At 41.0% G+C, this 15,918-nt stretch overlaps 2 protein-coding genes and 1 non-coding gene across 3 annotated transcripts in view; 1 reads left to right on the top strand and 2 right to left on the bottom strand.

Annotated features, from left to right (window-relative positions):
• The window catches only part of EEF2K (eukaryotic elongation factor 2 kinase), a 34,342-nt gene extending 32,413 nt beyond the window's left edge, over window positions 1-1,929 (bottom strand). The window contains exon 1 of the mRNA XM_068422619.1: window positions 1,911-1,929. The gene's annotated coding sequence lies outside the window, so the exon portion shown is untranslated. The remainder of the gene's footprint in view (window positions 1-1,910) is intronic.
• Window positions 1,930-3,033: 1,104 nt separating this feature from the next.
• Window positions 3,034-3,115, top strand: TRNAL-UAG (transfer RNA leucine (anticodon UAG)). The gene has a single exon. It is a non-coding gene; the product is annotated as a tRNA-Leu (tRNA).
• Window positions 3,116-4,640: 1,525 nt separating this feature from the next.
• SDR42E2 (short chain dehydrogenase/reductase family 42E, member 2) lies at window positions 4,641-14,786 on the bottom strand. Its single transcript, XM_068422622.1, has 11 exons — window positions 14,445-14,786; window positions 13,820-13,915; window positions 12,785-12,842; window positions 12,049-12,167; window positions 11,014-11,089; window positions 9,498-9,580; window positions 8,104-8,241; window positions 7,042-7,107; window positions 6,296-6,359; window positions 5,516-5,589; window positions 4,641-4,889 (listed from the first exon to the last, which is right to left on the bottom strand). Exons 1-11 carry the CDS (start codon window positions 14,784-14,786, stop codon window positions 4,641-4,643), a joined length of 1,365 nt encoding a protein of 454 aa, XP_068278723.1.
• Window positions 14,787-15,918: the final 1,132 nt, after the last annotated feature.

Here is a 15,918-nt window from a genome sequence, read left to right as displayed (position 1 = left end):
ACTGTCGTTGAACCTCATATTCATGTAACTAATACTCATTAGTGCTATTTACTGTGAGTAGGTGTTACAAAACAGACTGGAAGATGTATGTCCTTCACAACAGACGGTCTCTTGCAGCATCACAGACAAGAATGCAGAATCCTTGCGCTCTCCAAAGAGGGAGGCAACACAGAAACACTGCTGCAATGCTAGTGCTGAGATAATCTTCAGGAGGAAGATTAAAAATATTTAATTAAAAACACAAAGCAGATGCTCTGACTCTCTGCCAGAAACACCCGCTCACCACATCCATTACTTAGATAAAATAAGCTGCAGCTTAGCTTGGGGAATAGAGGGAGCAGCACGTGCATGCAGGAACTCCACCTGCAATTTGAGGATACCTGTAATTTTAGCAGCAATTTCCACCACTATGCTGAGGGTGCAGCCCTCGTTTGAAAATGTAAAGTGGAGACTTGACAGAGTCCCTGCTTAATACTGCTTCCTACAGGCACATTCTCTGGGTAGCCTCAAATTCCTGCAGAGTTTAAGCTCAAATTAAACACACTTACAAGGCTTGTGGATGGTGCAGGAAACCTCTGAGGTCCTATTCATCTCCCAGCTGCGAATCACTGTTGTAAATACTAACAACTATCTAAAACTGAGTGCTTTTGCCCCATCTGCACCAGAATGTGCATTTCCTTGTTTCTCATTCTGCGGGCAGCCCAGCTGAGTGGCACCCGGCAGCGCTGCCATCGGGATGCTTCACAGCAGGGCCTGGGAAGAAGGCAGGCTCATCAAATTAATTCTGAAGGCCTGGTGAAAGCCAGATGCCCAGTTCCCACTGCATGAAAATGTGTTGATAATGGTTAAAAAAATCACCATCTGCTATGGTAGGCTACTGATAACGGTGGAATACTGTTACTGGTGTGATACATGAGCACAACTGAACAAGTCACAAGAGTAGCTGGCTTTAAACTCCTGTAAATACACAGTATCGTTTGGACTAAAAGGGACCCAGTGGCACACGGCTGTATTATGCTGTTACACCATCTCAAGCTACACATTTCTCATGCTTTTAAATAAGCCAGCTCTGGTGCCCTGATGCAAAGGGGTACTCATTTTCAGGTTTGAGTCTGGGGCTTCTCTTCTCTGTAATATTTTCTTAAAAGAACAATCAGTTATGATGAAAAAGTGTTTGATGAAATACTAAAGATGTATATCGAAATAAGATTAGCCCAGACATGCTGCGTCCTCTAGTTTTAGTTTTCTATTTAGATGTTACCTATTGTATCCTTAACACTTGAGGAGTTTGATTCATATTTTTTTTTTGTTTGAAAATATTAAAGATTAAATTTAAAATGGCAACCTAGGAAATTAGTGACTCTCAAGTCTAGTATATTATTCTTTCACTTGGTATGCTCAGCAATGCCTATATATTTTTCCAAGAGCACTGAAGCTTGTGAAGTTCCAGTATGCTCATGTTACATGAGGGTCTGTTTAGAAATTGTTGTTCTAGGAACTGCAATTTTTAAAAGGAAAAAGGAAAGCACACCCCAGATGATACTAACTTTTGGAGCAATTCTGTTCTGCATTCATTTGAAAATCCAGATGAAAAATTGCCTGTAAATCAATTCTCTGAACAATTTGTGCCTACATACTCCTATGACAGTACCTTCTTACAAGGTAAATGCAGTTGGTCATAAACCTCACTTCAACCATATGGCAGGTGCATATATTACACACACATAACACTTCCTGGAGCACCAGCACACAACTTCCTATGGGAAGAAGAGCAGTGGTAGACATCATTGCTCTGTGTTGTTTTAATTGCACAGCACTTAGTCTTGATGTTTTTAGCTCTGTTCACAAAATAATGACACAAATTCCTCTTGCAGGCCCCCCAGAATAAGAGAATTCATCTTTCTACTCACCAGTGACAACTTGAATCTGGCTCTGGTTGCCAAACCCAGCTCCCTCATTGAGGTGGACAGGAAAAGCACCTGCTCACACCATGATCGAGCTCAGCAGCAGGTAAGCGAGGCACCACCATGGCAGGACAACGAGCTGTGCATGGACAGCCCTGGCCATCAGCTGCACTTGGCACCAGCCTCCGCAGCTCTATGTTGAGCAGCACGGAGACAAAGGCAGCCAGGGGCCTCCTGTTTTGGGTGGGAATGGTTCAGCTGAAAACACACTGTGATGCCGAGTCAGCAGCTGCCTGGGAGGTCACTGGCCCCGCAGCGTGCCGGCAGCTCTGCGGGCAGCACTCGCACTGCAGCGGGCCGGGAGGCTGCTGCTTCCCCGAGAGGAGGTGGGAGAGAAGGCAGGGGGGTCCCCGCTTATGGGGCGGGGGCGGACCGGACCCCTTTCCTGTCAGGGAGGTGTGTGCAGACCTGCTCCTGCGGCTGCAAAGGCACCAGCGAGGGGCTGCCCTCGTCCCGGCGCGACCCCAGCAAGGACACCCCTGGGGTGGCGGATTCGCGCCGCCGGGCAAAGCCCTCCTGAGGCCAAGCTGGCGGGGAACAGGCAACCGGGCAGTGCCTTGCCGAGGTGCCCGCCCGTGCCTGCCGAGGACAAAGTGCCCCGAGGCGCGGCCCGACGCCCGAGCCCGGCGGAGGAGGGGGCCGAGGCCCGGGGGCTGGCCGGGCCCGAGCGGGAGAGAAGAGAGAGAGAGGGCCGGGCGGCGGCCGTGGGTCAGGGGTCAGCGCGGGCGGTGCCCGAGCCACGTGTGCAGCCCGCGCCGGGCGCGCGGCAGCGGCGCCACCTGTCGGGCGCGCGCCGCCTTCCTCGGCCGCGGGGAAACCGCGGGGCCTGTGGCGGGCGGCGGGCCGCGACGGCTCGCCCGGCAGCCCCGGCCGGGGAGCCTCTCGCCAGGGAGCGACGGGGCCGTGCCCGGTGCAGTAGTCGCGTTTCCCGCGGAGGGAGGGCACCGGCCGGCCGCGGCGCGGGGGCGTTGTGGTAGCGCAGACACGGGTGGGCAATATGTAGGGTGGGTGGGGAGAGCGGCGGCGCCGCCCCCTGAAAGAGGGCTGGCGGGGCGCTGAGGAAGCAGGCGGTAGCGTGGCCGAGTGGTCTAAGGCGCTGGATTTAGGCTCCAGTCATTTCGATGGCGTGGGTTCGAATCCCACCGCTGCCAAGCTCTTTTGTCCCCGCCGCGGCGGCAGCTCCTTTTCGCCGCCCGACCAGCGAGCCCGCCGGGGGAGGCGGCCCGGCCTTCACCAGCCGAACCGGGCACGGCCAGGGGCGCTCGGGGCGCGTGTGGGGTTTGGGGTTGCCGGTCACGTTCGTTAAAATAGAATTATAGAACATTGTGGTGTGGGCGCGGGAAAGTGCTTTCTACTCTGTCTCAAAAAAACAATAAGAAATATTAACTTGGGCAGTTCTGCCTTCCCATGTTGTGTGCGAGTTACTGCACCCTCAGCCCGCAGCCCCTGCCTCGGGACTGTGGCAGCTGAGGGGAGGTTTAAGTGCTCTCTCCTCCAGAATTCTTAAATCCAGCTATGAGCCCCCCCGACCTTGTTTCACATCCCTGGCACTGTCTCCCAGGCTCACTCTTTCTGCTCCCATCGTGCTCCTGATTGTTACAGGCTGGAAAAGGTGCAGAGAGGAGGGAGATTCTGGGATACTCATCTGCATGAGTGGCAGAGTGGAGGGAGTGGAGCCTTCAGCCCTCCTGTTGATTAGGCCCATTTTAGCTGAACAGTAATTCGAGAGGCACATTGTTTATTTTAGCTACTGCAGGGATTTGCTTACTACAACTGCTATATTTTAGAAATCAGGTGCAAAAACGTGGTTGTACCTAAAGGTGTATCTAAAGTTCAGCTGATAAGCAACTAAACTTTATTGTTATCCTCAATAACTACAGGAGGTAAAGGAACCAATACAAAGATTACTGCAACCCGTAGTGGCAGATGCCTCTACTGTGATGTAAATGCACATAACTTATGTAAGTTAGTTAATAACTTCCAATTTAACTAAAATAGGCAGTTTTGACTTGTGAAAAACCCTACCTGCATGTACCCCCTGGGCTTCCAAACTGCAGCAAGGTGCTGTCACAGATGGCTCTGCAGCCCAGGGGAAGGGCAGGGAGCGGTTCTGAAACAGCATGCACAGAGGCACAGGACCGACTGCAGCAAAGTTTCAAGTACACTTTTATTTTCCCTCGGATGCAGTGATACAGCGAATTCACAAAAGAAATTCACACAGTGTGAACTCTCTCTGTACGGCTGGTATATGTTCTTTACAGTAGTCTGTTCTGTCCGTCTCTTGCGTTGTTCCTCAGTTCCCCAAGGCAGTGAGCCATGGCAGCAGATGTGGTCAATCCTCCTCCTTATTTTAGCCATTTTTCTTCACCACTGAAGCACTGCAGTCTGGCTATAGCTCTTGTTCTTTCTGCAGGTTCTCATTTACTTCAGCAATCAATTCGGAAAGTCGTTTTTTTGGTGTGAAACAGATGCAACAATCTTGACTCCAGTGTGTTTCAGTGATTTGGCCATAATTGTTTACTGTATTTTAATTTCTCAAGTACAGCTATTGATATGTTACAATTTTGTTTTTAAATCTAAACATAACTGCCTGTTTATTGCATTGGGGCCAGTAACTTGAGATTAGAATGATCCAGGTAGCAGTGCTGTGACTTGAGTACACGCAGTTTGTGCAAGTCAGTGTTGTGTTTCTTTAAAAAAATGCAAAACTGAAAGGCCATCAAATCTTGAAGAAAGAAAGATCAAACTTAAACTAACAATTAAAGAAAGCAAAACTTTGAGGAAGATGTGATGATTCTGGGCTTCTGGTCTTGATTTAATGAAATGGTCCACAGAATCAGCAAATGCAAACTTCTCTGGGTTGTAGCCCAGCTGACTCCGTGCCTTGTCTATTCGAAATGTATGAGTTATAGAAATGTTCTGTACCTATAAGGCAAAAGGGTAAACATACAAAGATATGAATACATAGGAAATTGGAACAAAGTCTGTAAATGGTAGCAAAGACACAGTTAAAGGAAATGTGAAATAAAAAAAAACAACAAACATATCAACATTCCTATTGACATATGTCACATTATCTTTAAAATTGTTCACTCAAAAGGAGAATGTTGAAAGTCCAAAGAGGCAGTAAAAGCTGCAAAACAGAGTCTTCTGGCCTTGAAAACATCCACAACAGATGTTCTACGCTCATTTATGTACCTGAGGAGGCAGAGAGATAAAAGCCATCGCTTAGGTATCTAAATATCTTCAGAAATTAGGGCCCAGCTGAGCAGCCAAAGCCAGACAGGATACTGGGCCTTGGAAGGAAGGAGCTGAAGCAGCCTCTCCCAGATTGCAAGCATAAGCTCTTACCTTTGCAAAGATTATGGTAATGAGCATAATATATTGCCTAAAATGTACATGACGCATACATTTGCCCTGGAAACTGGAGGCTGAAGTAGTACTGGGTGAATTTTACTTTCTGCTGACTTAATCTTAAATAGTACCTCTGTATTAACATGTATGTATGCATCCTGTGAGAATTCAGGGGAGGTCACAAACAAAGACCATACCTCATTTCTGGTCAGCAGTGGGGACAGTTCAACAAATGGCTTCAGCATCAAATGAAGGTATTCCATTATCATGGCTGCATAACAAAAAATTTCTACTTGAGTTAAGAATAGTAAATTGCTATACCATTATGATTTTGGCATATCTTGCCCTGTCTTTGATAGTGAAGGATAATCACGTGCCGAAGAGCTCAGGGCACCATTACTAACGTCAGCAGGACTACGTGCTCACAAGGGCTTGGATTTAGTCTTCGTACTTCAGTCATCCTGAATTAGGGTGCTTGCGTGAAAAGGGTTGGGAGGGTTGGTGACAGGTCTAGTGAAATGATCATGAGACTTCACAAAAAACGTGACAGAAACAAAATACTCAAAGTTGGATTCCGTCTTAGCTGCACATGGAGGTTGATTCTGGAGAGAGCATCAGATAGAGGAGAACAAGAAATTTACCCATGCAGCAAAGCAGATACTCTTCAGTGTATTTCATGAAGTCATGGATTTTTACATTTAACTTTTTATATTTATACCACTAACTTCACAAAGTTATACACCTGTTAAGTCCTACACAAAATCTGTTTTTGTGGGACTTAAATAACAGACCATTCTGGTTTCAACACACTGCATAGAGCTGAACTTCACCTCTAACAGCTGCACACTAGATGAGCCCACAGCTTATTATTTTTATACAGGAAAATGAATATTGTGGTCAAATAAAGCACATTATATTACAATTAGGAATGAGGGTAGTGTGGACACGGAAGAGAAATGTTGATAAAATATTTTTACCTGATGCATAAACTAAGGAAGTAGGAATACGTATCCATGGTTTACTGCAACCTAATCTTTCAAACTGAAAGAGATTTAAAAAAGAGTGAAAAAAAACAGAAAACTCAAACAAGTTTTAAAGCTTCAATACAGAAGATATTTGTGGAAGTATTTACTGATAAAACAGAAAAATTCATCATTGCTGTTACTATTTGAGCTTTCATTTTTCAGGGGATTCCCAGTTAAATATCACATGCAGACACTATGAAATTTTCAAGTGGCAGTCTTCAAAAAAGGAAAAAAAAAGTTTATAATAATCAATCGAAATGTCATGGTGTGCTGATACCTACTTTAACATTGTGACATATTGATGGTTTTGAGCCCATCATTAACAATGAAATGATCTTTTGAAAAGAATGTATATTACAGGTTAATAAATAGGATTTATACTTTTTGTCCACCCAAAATAGCCACTGGTAACAGATGCACACCCAAGAAATGAAGAGAATGGCAACTCAAAAGAGGATACAAGTGTAGATGGTCCTTTGGTCTCAGTGAAGACAGTTGCTTTAATGTCGTATTTTAGGTAGGCTTTGTTACAGCGGTAACCACACTATTGAACTTCAAGCAGGAATTAAACCCACATTCAGAGCAGAACTCTTACACCCAAAGCAAACACACACACATGTAACATGCACACAAAAGCAGGAGTTGTATACAGTCAAAGAAATTACTGTATTTGGAGATGAAGCGTATATTGTACGTACAAGTGGAGTTAACCATTCAAAAAGGTTGAATTTTTCACCATCATTAATGAAATACACCTGGCCACTCTGTTAAAGAGATAGAGAAGAGACAAGTTAGTAAAAGTAATACTGCATATATATTGACTTCTTTTTTTATCTCACTCCTTGTGAATACCTTAAAAATAATACAGCAATATGAAATATGCATGGATGTACATACAAGTCAACAAACTACCTACATGTGTTTCAATCAGTTGCACTAACGTGTGCAGTGAAATTGGTGGACAAGTGGTTTATGTGATTAACTTGCCCTGGTATGAATTGCGTATTGCAGATGTGCCTATACAGAATGGCTATACTGACTCTATAGAGATTACCCAACGCACTGAAAGCAGTGCCACAGCCAACTTGTGCTGTTAACACATTTTCACCAATGGTGGGATGTGTTCTGCTCTCGGTCTAGTTAAGACTCGTTGAAATCCATAAGACTCCATCTGTGTAACCAAGGTGTAAATTACCTCTTTCCCTTTTGCTTTAGGGTTTCTACTTTGAAAATCTTCCTAATATACTTGAAGCTAGTGCTTCTAGGTAAAATAAAAAACTGTATTTACAAGGAGGAAGACAGTTGCAACTATTTTTTAAATCAATGAACCCAAATGAAATATGCTTTTATTTGCATATGGTATGGGAAGAACTGATTATCAGAGTTCAAAACATCAAGTCTGAATCTATATACAGGGGAACATGGGATAAATCTGCTTGAACTTCCAATTTCGTTTCCAACATACCAACCATTCTTTGCTCGTCTTCCAGAAATGGCAAATATGGTATTACAAAAATACAAAGATGGAGATATTCTTACAGAACTGAATATTCCAACTCTTAACACAATGCGCAGCCAGTGCTGCCACGTCCCACACTGATCATAGCACATTTGTCAACTAAAAGCACAGACAGCAACATAAGCTGAAGGACCATAACACAAACATTAATTACTGCTACTACAGTAGTTACTGTAGTACAGGATACAGTGACAGGATCCACTGTCAAATGAAAACTGTGGTGCTTTTATTGTTTACTTACGGCTATATAGTTCTTTTCAGGGGTGAGAGCTTCTGCAGCAAGAATTTGAGCTTGTACAAGATTCTCTGCATGTACCCAGTTCATTTTAGCAGAAGGATCCCCAAACTTGAAGCTAAGTAGCCCTCTCTCAATATTCTTCTGCAGACATAAACAAACAGGAAACCAAAGCAAAATGGGGTTTAAAATGAGGTGCAGTGCACTTTCTCGTCCAGCTAAATGTAGGTTTGTCGCTACTTTAAAAAAATACATGAGTCAATGAAAAAGAATCAAGAGAAGCGCAGAGACCTCTAAAAATATTGCTCATGAGGAAGGATCGAAGAATGTATTGAACACAATATGTCCTGAATTTACAAAAAATATAAGTCTATTCTAAGGATAAGTAAAATATTGTATGGAAAGGTAAGATACAGTTCTGAATGGATCAAAAGTGTTAACAAAATTGGATCAAATTTAACAAATAGCTTTGGCTGGGAAAAAATGGAAAGTAATGCTAGGTGTCACATTTTTCATTTAACAGGTACATTTTAGAAATGACAAAATATGACAGTTGCATAATGCCTTAAAATGGACTCATTATAAATATGCTTAACATCTTAAATAGAAATTTAAAAAGACTATTTTTTCAGGGGCTAAAGAAAACATATGAGGTTTAACCAAAAAGACATTTGCCTTTCTTAAAAATTACTTTATTTAGAAGATGATAAAGTATATTTTGGCTGACTTCAATATAATTCCCTACCTCAGCCACAAAACAAAAATATTTCTTATGTGGTAAGCTTGAATCTATTCTTCCCTCAAAGCTGTGCGTAACTTTATATTGTTCTGATGCTTTTAAAATAACTAACTCATGTAATTCTACAGGGATCATATTCTAAACACTGTACTAGTCCTACAATTTAAAAGACAGCAAGGGAAAAAGAGTAAAATGTGAGAACCTCAGCTGTTTGCCCTTCAGTAACCTATTGTACCAGAAGGTGCTTCCGACTCCTTAATTTGTTTCATTGGATAGTGAAAGCCGTTAATAGTTGAGACTGGAAATAAGATATTTTGCTGTCTCTCTTTTCATTAATATTTTAAACCATTTGGTGTAAGTTGCATGCAAACAGACATTTGAAATATCATAGACTGGCCTGAATCTTATAATTATAGTAAGCATTAAATTATAAAGCTGGACTTACATGTGTTTGTATTTCAAAAAAAGGCTTTTTTTAATGTACTATACATTCTTTACAGATATAATATAGTGCCTGTTAACAAAAGTTACAAGATCCTCAATAGACAATTCAATTGTTGAATTGCTGTCCAATAAGAAGGTCTGTCAATTTACAACACAAATAAGTGATGCTGTTGTATATCATAGAAAATTCTGCTGATTAAAAAATTAAAATACATACTGCTAGCCTTGGCAAGTGTCTTTGCTCTTCTGGTCCATAGATTCCTGGTGGGCGAAGAACACATGTATAGAGTATTCCACCTCCTAGAAGAATTGATAAGACCATTCTTAAGTGACTCTCACATGACTACTTTATAGCTTTGTTTGTATGAACCAAAGACTGTGGTAGCAGATCTTACTCTGAAATAAACTAACTTCACCATCTTAAAAAATGATACACAGCAAAAGGTGTTGAATTAGCAGCTGGATATTGGCAGAATCAGAACATGCGAAATAGCTAGGTAAGATTCAGAGCAGTCCTGCCAGCATAGTCAGATTCCTGGAAATCATCAGATATTTCAAAACCTCTTTCTAACCAGCCCTTTGTCGCTGTGCCAAAGCACTGAATAAATGTGCCAGCTGTAGGGATGAGTTTGCTGAAGTGAGCGACTTACTGGTAAGAAAGTGGAATGAAACCAACTAATCTCATACAAAATTATTAATGGGAAACAGTGACTCGCTAGCAGTACAAGATAGAGCTGAAAGGTTCTGAACAGCAGGCACAGCCAGCTCCCACTAGAACTGCTGTAGAAGCTCTCGATAACTTCAGTGGGAGAAAGCAAGGACCATCATAAGAATCCAATCACTTCCTAAGTATATCAGTTGGCTGGTTCATAATCTGCTAATAACTGTTCTTAATACTTGAAAACATGCAAAATACTCAGTCCTGCTATGGCACAGGATCAAAGTGGGATGTTTGGAACAATGACATTCCAGTTTCATTGAGAAATGCAGAACTAAATGCTCCTAAAATGAAGAGGGCCTTTGATGCGAAGAGCTGATGAGAAAAGAGGGAAATAACAAAAAAACCCCTATTTTTTAAACTAATTCTATTGGAATGGAACGCCCATCAATGACTTTAGATCTCTTTATAGCCCTCTGCAAGTATCAAGTGAAGAGATTCTTTTCTGTAAGTTGTCTACAGCTAACTTTAGCTCAGTATCACTTGGTCACATAGAATCAAGTTGCACTTTACATTAATTTGTTTTGCACTGGCAGTTATAGTATTTCACAGGTGAGCTTAAGTATTCAAGTGTATAACTGGCTTCCTCAACATGGAAAACTTTGGGAAGCACTAATTAATTCCAGGCTGTAGTATCAGGTGGCTTCTTCAGCTTTTAACCTGGGGAGAGGGGTAACAATTTAATCAGCATTCATGTTTTACTTATGTTGCATAATACGGTGACATTAAACACTTGTTTTTGTTTAATTTATAGCTGTCTTCATCTTTTCAGTTAACATACTGAACTCATTGCTACCATGCTAAAACCTTTTACAGACACTGTGGGAACTTTTTTTTTAAAAAAAATTATTTTTAAGTGAAAATCTTATAGTTTGTGAGAGGGGGTAGATAACTTGATTTCATAATTGCTGGACAATCTTGTCCACTAAGGATTTATACAGGATACAGGATGTTAGTGAGGAACAAGAAGAGGAGGAGTAAATTCCACTATGAATTCATGCTAAGACAAAAGTACCTGCTAGTGGAGTTCCATTAGCTGCTAGTACCATTTGTTCTGCAATTGATTTGGTTCTGGAATAATGATCAACATGCTACAGAGAAAAAGCAAATATGTTTTCATCTATTTGTGAAATCACAGGGCAGAGGGGTTTCTCTTCTCCACTAGTTTTTACTTAGCAGATGGCAACAAATACCTCAAAATACAGAAGCTGTGGGGTTTTAGTTTAGGGTAAAACACATGCATATTGCTTAGGTAAGCAAGCATTTTTGTTTATGCAAATCCAGTTAATTAATTTCAGCACATTTGAGAAGCCATAAATACATGTATGCTTTGAATGCTGCCAAGAATGTAATTGATCACTACTTTGTAATCTGGATTTCTTTTTCAGGTAGTGGAAAAGTCAAAAGCCAAGTTTTGAAGACATTACAATTGGTCTGAATTATTCTTTTCACTTTCTTGTGGCACTGTCCCATAGAAAATATTATTTGATATATTATTCAAAATATTATTCAATATTTTCTCTATCCATGTCACTTCTCTTGTGACATACTTGATGGAGAGAGGAGGGACACAAAAACCAACTGTGTATGCAAAGCACCCAGAAGTACTTTCTCTTTTTTAATTAAATGCAATAAAACCATACAAAAATAGACTGCTTTTCCATATCAGCTCTACATTGAATATATGTCATCTTCAATAAGGGAGAAACAGAAAAATCATATAAATAATAAATGGCTAAAGAGGCATCAAGCCATATAACACAATAACTATGTCCAGGTGGAATTTCATTAATGTTAATGGGACATTGTATGAGTTATTTTCCAAAATCAAGACCTTGATAGGAAACAAAGAAATATATACTGCAATGTACATAAAACTGATGTGTCAAGGTTGTGAATAGCATCACAAAGAGTGTAAAGAATTTTCTTTCTTCTTTCTTGTACCTGGATTCTGGCATCAGGCAAAACACGGTCACGAAAACTCCAGGCTTTTTCAGAAACAAGAAAGTAAAGAAAGAAGAAACTTGAAAATGTAATACAACCAAAATACCTTTTCAATTGGAAAATATGGCACAGTTTCCTCATCACCGTCTTCAATAGGAAGCCCTCCAAACACTACATTTACTGTACTGGTGTATATCAATCTAGCGATGTTCCTTTGTTTGCAGGCTGCAGCAATGTATAAAATAAATTAGTTTAGTGGAAAATGAAACAATACGGTAAAAAGTTGGTATGACCTTTTTCTGAGAAACTGTCAAATCTTAAAAGAGCAAATTTTATGATTCGGTGACTTAAAATGCAAAGCATATTTAAAGGGAAGACATCAGTGTAGAACCAAGTGCTTTATAATCTGGCATATCCTAATTTGGATGCTGTAAACTAACATGATGGCTCTGGGAGAGCTGCAACCAGCCTGCTGAGATGGGCCTCAGCTCCAGGCACAAGGGCTGCCCACTACCTGTGCACAAGCTATTAGAGAGCAACCAGGTTTACTGCTACAACATACACATGGGAATAGTTAACTCCTTACATGGATACAGATTCTGACATCAGGTCAAACATGGTTACGAAAAGCTGAAGTAGTTGAACTACAGGGCTGGCTCTCATGTCACACCCTGTAACAGAATTGACCATAAAAAACCCCAATGATGTTTCCTCATCTTTTGTCAACAATGTGAAGTATTTGGTAAAAATAGTGTGTGCTAAAAAAGCCAACTTGCTTTTTCTAAGTGGTACAATATTTTGATATGCTGTACTAACACCCAATGGCAAGGCTAGATACATACCATCAATGATGAATCTTGTTCCATGAATGTTTACAGTTTCAACCTCTTCTCTGTGCAACTAGGAAAATAAAGAAATTGTGCATTTTTGAATAATAATACATTTTAAATTCAATAGGGGGATGTTATAAATGTCCAAATAAAGGTAATGCGTTTAGTGCTTTGATTATAAAAAAGATCATTTAGACTGCTGTTTCAAGAAGTCAAATCATTAAACTACGCCTGTATTTTTAATGTATTTTTACAGACTAGCCTGCTTGAAGCAAAGAGAATCGCGTCGCTTCTGAACATTTCCAGTTGTTACACATCCTGCAGCAATATGTTAAGTATCCATGTTTCAGTAGCACTTCAGCGACCAGTTGCCTCTGCCCAGAGCAATTCCAAGTATGCAGTGCTCAACTGCAGACATCTTTGAATGAGCTATTCTATCCAGCTACAGTAATTACTAAGTTCCTTCTATTAAATAAGGTAAGAAAGGGGGTGTGTGTTTTTAACTTTAATCATAAAAATTGTGGCTCAGAGTCCTACATCAAGTACATCCTTACACTTTTTTACCCAATGGCAAACGCAATTAAGACTTGAAATACAGCTGTTGTTATAGTTTAGTTATATAAAATAATTTATAATTTAGTTCAGTTTTATTCCTCCCAGTGACCTTACAGCTAGGAGTTCATGAGAAAGGTTTACAGAAGGTTCAAGGTTTTGGAGGCAATGAGCCTCCCATGTCTTTCCTTTTGTCCTCACACTATTTCAGAACTCTTCAATGCCATTTCCAACTCAAAGGCCCTCCCAGGGTGCTGCTGGAGCCTCTAATGGGTAGGAAATCATTTCACAACTAGGAAAACAGTCCTGTAAGCAGACTGCTTGCAACTATCACACCAGTTTGCACAGAGCAATTTACCAAAACAGCATGGACTTGGATTCAGGCTCTCAGGATAATCTGAAGAGATAAAATCTAACATGCATTGTTACAGCATCAAGCCTCTCATCCTCAGTGTAGGAAATCACACAGAAAAAAACAAAACTATTTGGACTCACTTGCTCGCTTCCTGACATTCCATATGAAGCTACATGAAACACACAGTCAGCCCCTTCACAGGCTGCAAATATGGCATCATAATCCCTGACATCTGCCTGTAACATAAGAAAAGATACTTGGACTTGAAACCAAAGCTGCTGGTTAGCATTTGTCATATAGTGGGTCAGCACAGAGGGAATGCATATATATAAACTGTACGTACTGTACATCCTGAGACTGAAAACTAGGCCCATTTCAGTACTTGCTGATAATCATACTTTTCTTCCATAGAACTCAAAGGACTTTAAAAACATTCATTAAGACTCATAATACCCCTATGTTTATCCTACAGGGGATTAACCTAAGGCACAGATGAGGGCAGTGACTGGGTCCTGAGGAGTACTTCCGAGTCAGGAGGTGAAGCAGGTACTCTCTGCTACGCATTACAGGTTTCATTGTTTTCCTTATTTCAGATATACTAAAAAATCAGTTGACAAAAAATCATGTGGGATGGCCACACAGTTAAAACAGTTATTGAAATTTGCAATCATTTGCAATTAGGTATTTGGAGTCTGTGGAAACTAGTAAGACATTATGGAAAAGGCAAATGAACTAACTTTGTGGTGACGATATAATTTGTCATACCTGGATATACATTACTCCACTGGGAACTTCCCAGATGGGCTTGTGGATGTCATACAGAACAACAGAAGCTCCTGCGTTGGCAAGAGCACAGCCCAGCTTGTATCCCAGGTAGCCCCCGCCTCCCGTCACCACTGCTCGCATGCTTCTTTCATTCGCTGCTCCAGCATTTCCGTTCACTTCAGAGTTAGAGGTTTGGCGCCAGGGTGTTGCCACCCCACTCAGTATAAGCTTTCTGTCAGTGAAATACTGCCTTCTGTAACCAGACACATGTAACAATTTCTCCTCCATGTTGAAAATTGCTCCATAGCTCTCCTGGATGCAGATGATTCCAGTGAGTTTCATGTTAACGAGCTCTATTCACAGCAGCAAAGTTTTACTTTTATGCAACCTGTTTAAGAGAGAGAAAGACAAAAGCAAAACACTAGCTACAAAATTTTCAGATTTCAAAGATTTCTTTTAAAAGACCGATTTAAATTTGCTGCTTAGATTGTTTAAGAGTTTGTTTAATCATAATTTTCATATTTTACAAAACATAAAATGTCTGTATACTATATTAAACACAGCATCCTGAAAACACATAACAAAGGCTACATGTTTTGGACTAAATATTTATTTGCAAATGGTATCCAGAATAATAAAAGAAAAACAAAACAAAACAAAAAATTCCCTAACGCAAAGAACATGAATTCAAATGTTTTCCACAAATGGGTCAGAATTAGAATAATGGTACAGACCATGATTTTTTATTAGAAGAGAAATTGTGCATATGTGTAATGCATCGCCTCAGCTTAGTTCACTTTGTTCTGGTCTGCGTCACAAGCTCAGAGATGGCCTTGAGGGGTCAGATGTGATATAGGGCCATATCTGGAGCTGAAATCTTGAACTATCAGGAAAACTCTAAAGATGAACAAAGTGCATTTAAGTTTCTGTGCTTAAAAAACAAAGCAAGCAGGGCCAAGCAGAACAGCAGCAGAGCAAAACTTCCCCTAGAGCACAAGAAATCTTTAATGCTTCTTCCACTTGTCCCTGGTTTATCACAGACATCTGAAAAAAATGGTATTTCCAACTCCTTTCTAAGTAGCAGCAGCTGGATGTAAATGAAGAATACACTGCGCTTTTGCCATTGGCAGTGATAGAGCTGAGCTATAGGAGGATTTCATGAGGAAAGAGGAATGCCTGAAACTTGCTTTGTATCTTTAGAAGGTGTATCAGAGACAAGGCTATCAAATCCCTCGCTTTCAGGGGGTAACTAGATAAAATAATTGCTATGTGACAGAAGGGGTCAATGGGGTATAATAAGAAACAAGTAATACCGAATCATTTATTTCTTAAACATGGAGGTTCTGTCCCATCTATGCAATGGTCAAGGGTTCATCCCTGACAGACAAGGCACTTGGGGCTGTAGCTACCCATCTCCTTCGCTACCCGCATCCCTTCCCTGCGCCACGATCGGAGCTTACAGCTCGCCCGGGCT

Source organism: Nyctibius grandis, chromosome Z (genome assembly GCF_013368605.1).
Source record: "Nyctibius grandis isolate bNycGra1 chromosome Z, bNycGra1.pri, whole genome shotgun sequence".
Lineage (NCBI taxonomy): Eukaryota > Metazoa > Chordata > Aves > Nyctibiiformes > Nyctibiidae > Nyctibius > Nyctibius grandis.
This window is presented reverse-complemented; position numbering and strand designations above follow the sequence as displayed.

Excerpts from the sequence above, each read along its gene's own strand:
- SDR42E2 (XM_068422622.1), bottom strand. The coding sequence starts at position 14,786 with ATGAAACTCACTGGAATCATCTGCATCCAGGAGAGCTATGGAGCAATT. Across the intron at positions 12,843-13,819 it reads GAATGTCAGGAAGCGAGCAA|TTGCACAGAGAAGAGGTTGA; the intron begins GTGAGTCCAAAT and ends TTATTTTCCTAG. Across the intron at positions 4,890-5,515 it reads CACTGCTGACCAGAAATGAG|GTACAGAACATTTCTATAAC; the intron begins GTATGGTCTTTG and ends TTTGCCTTATAG.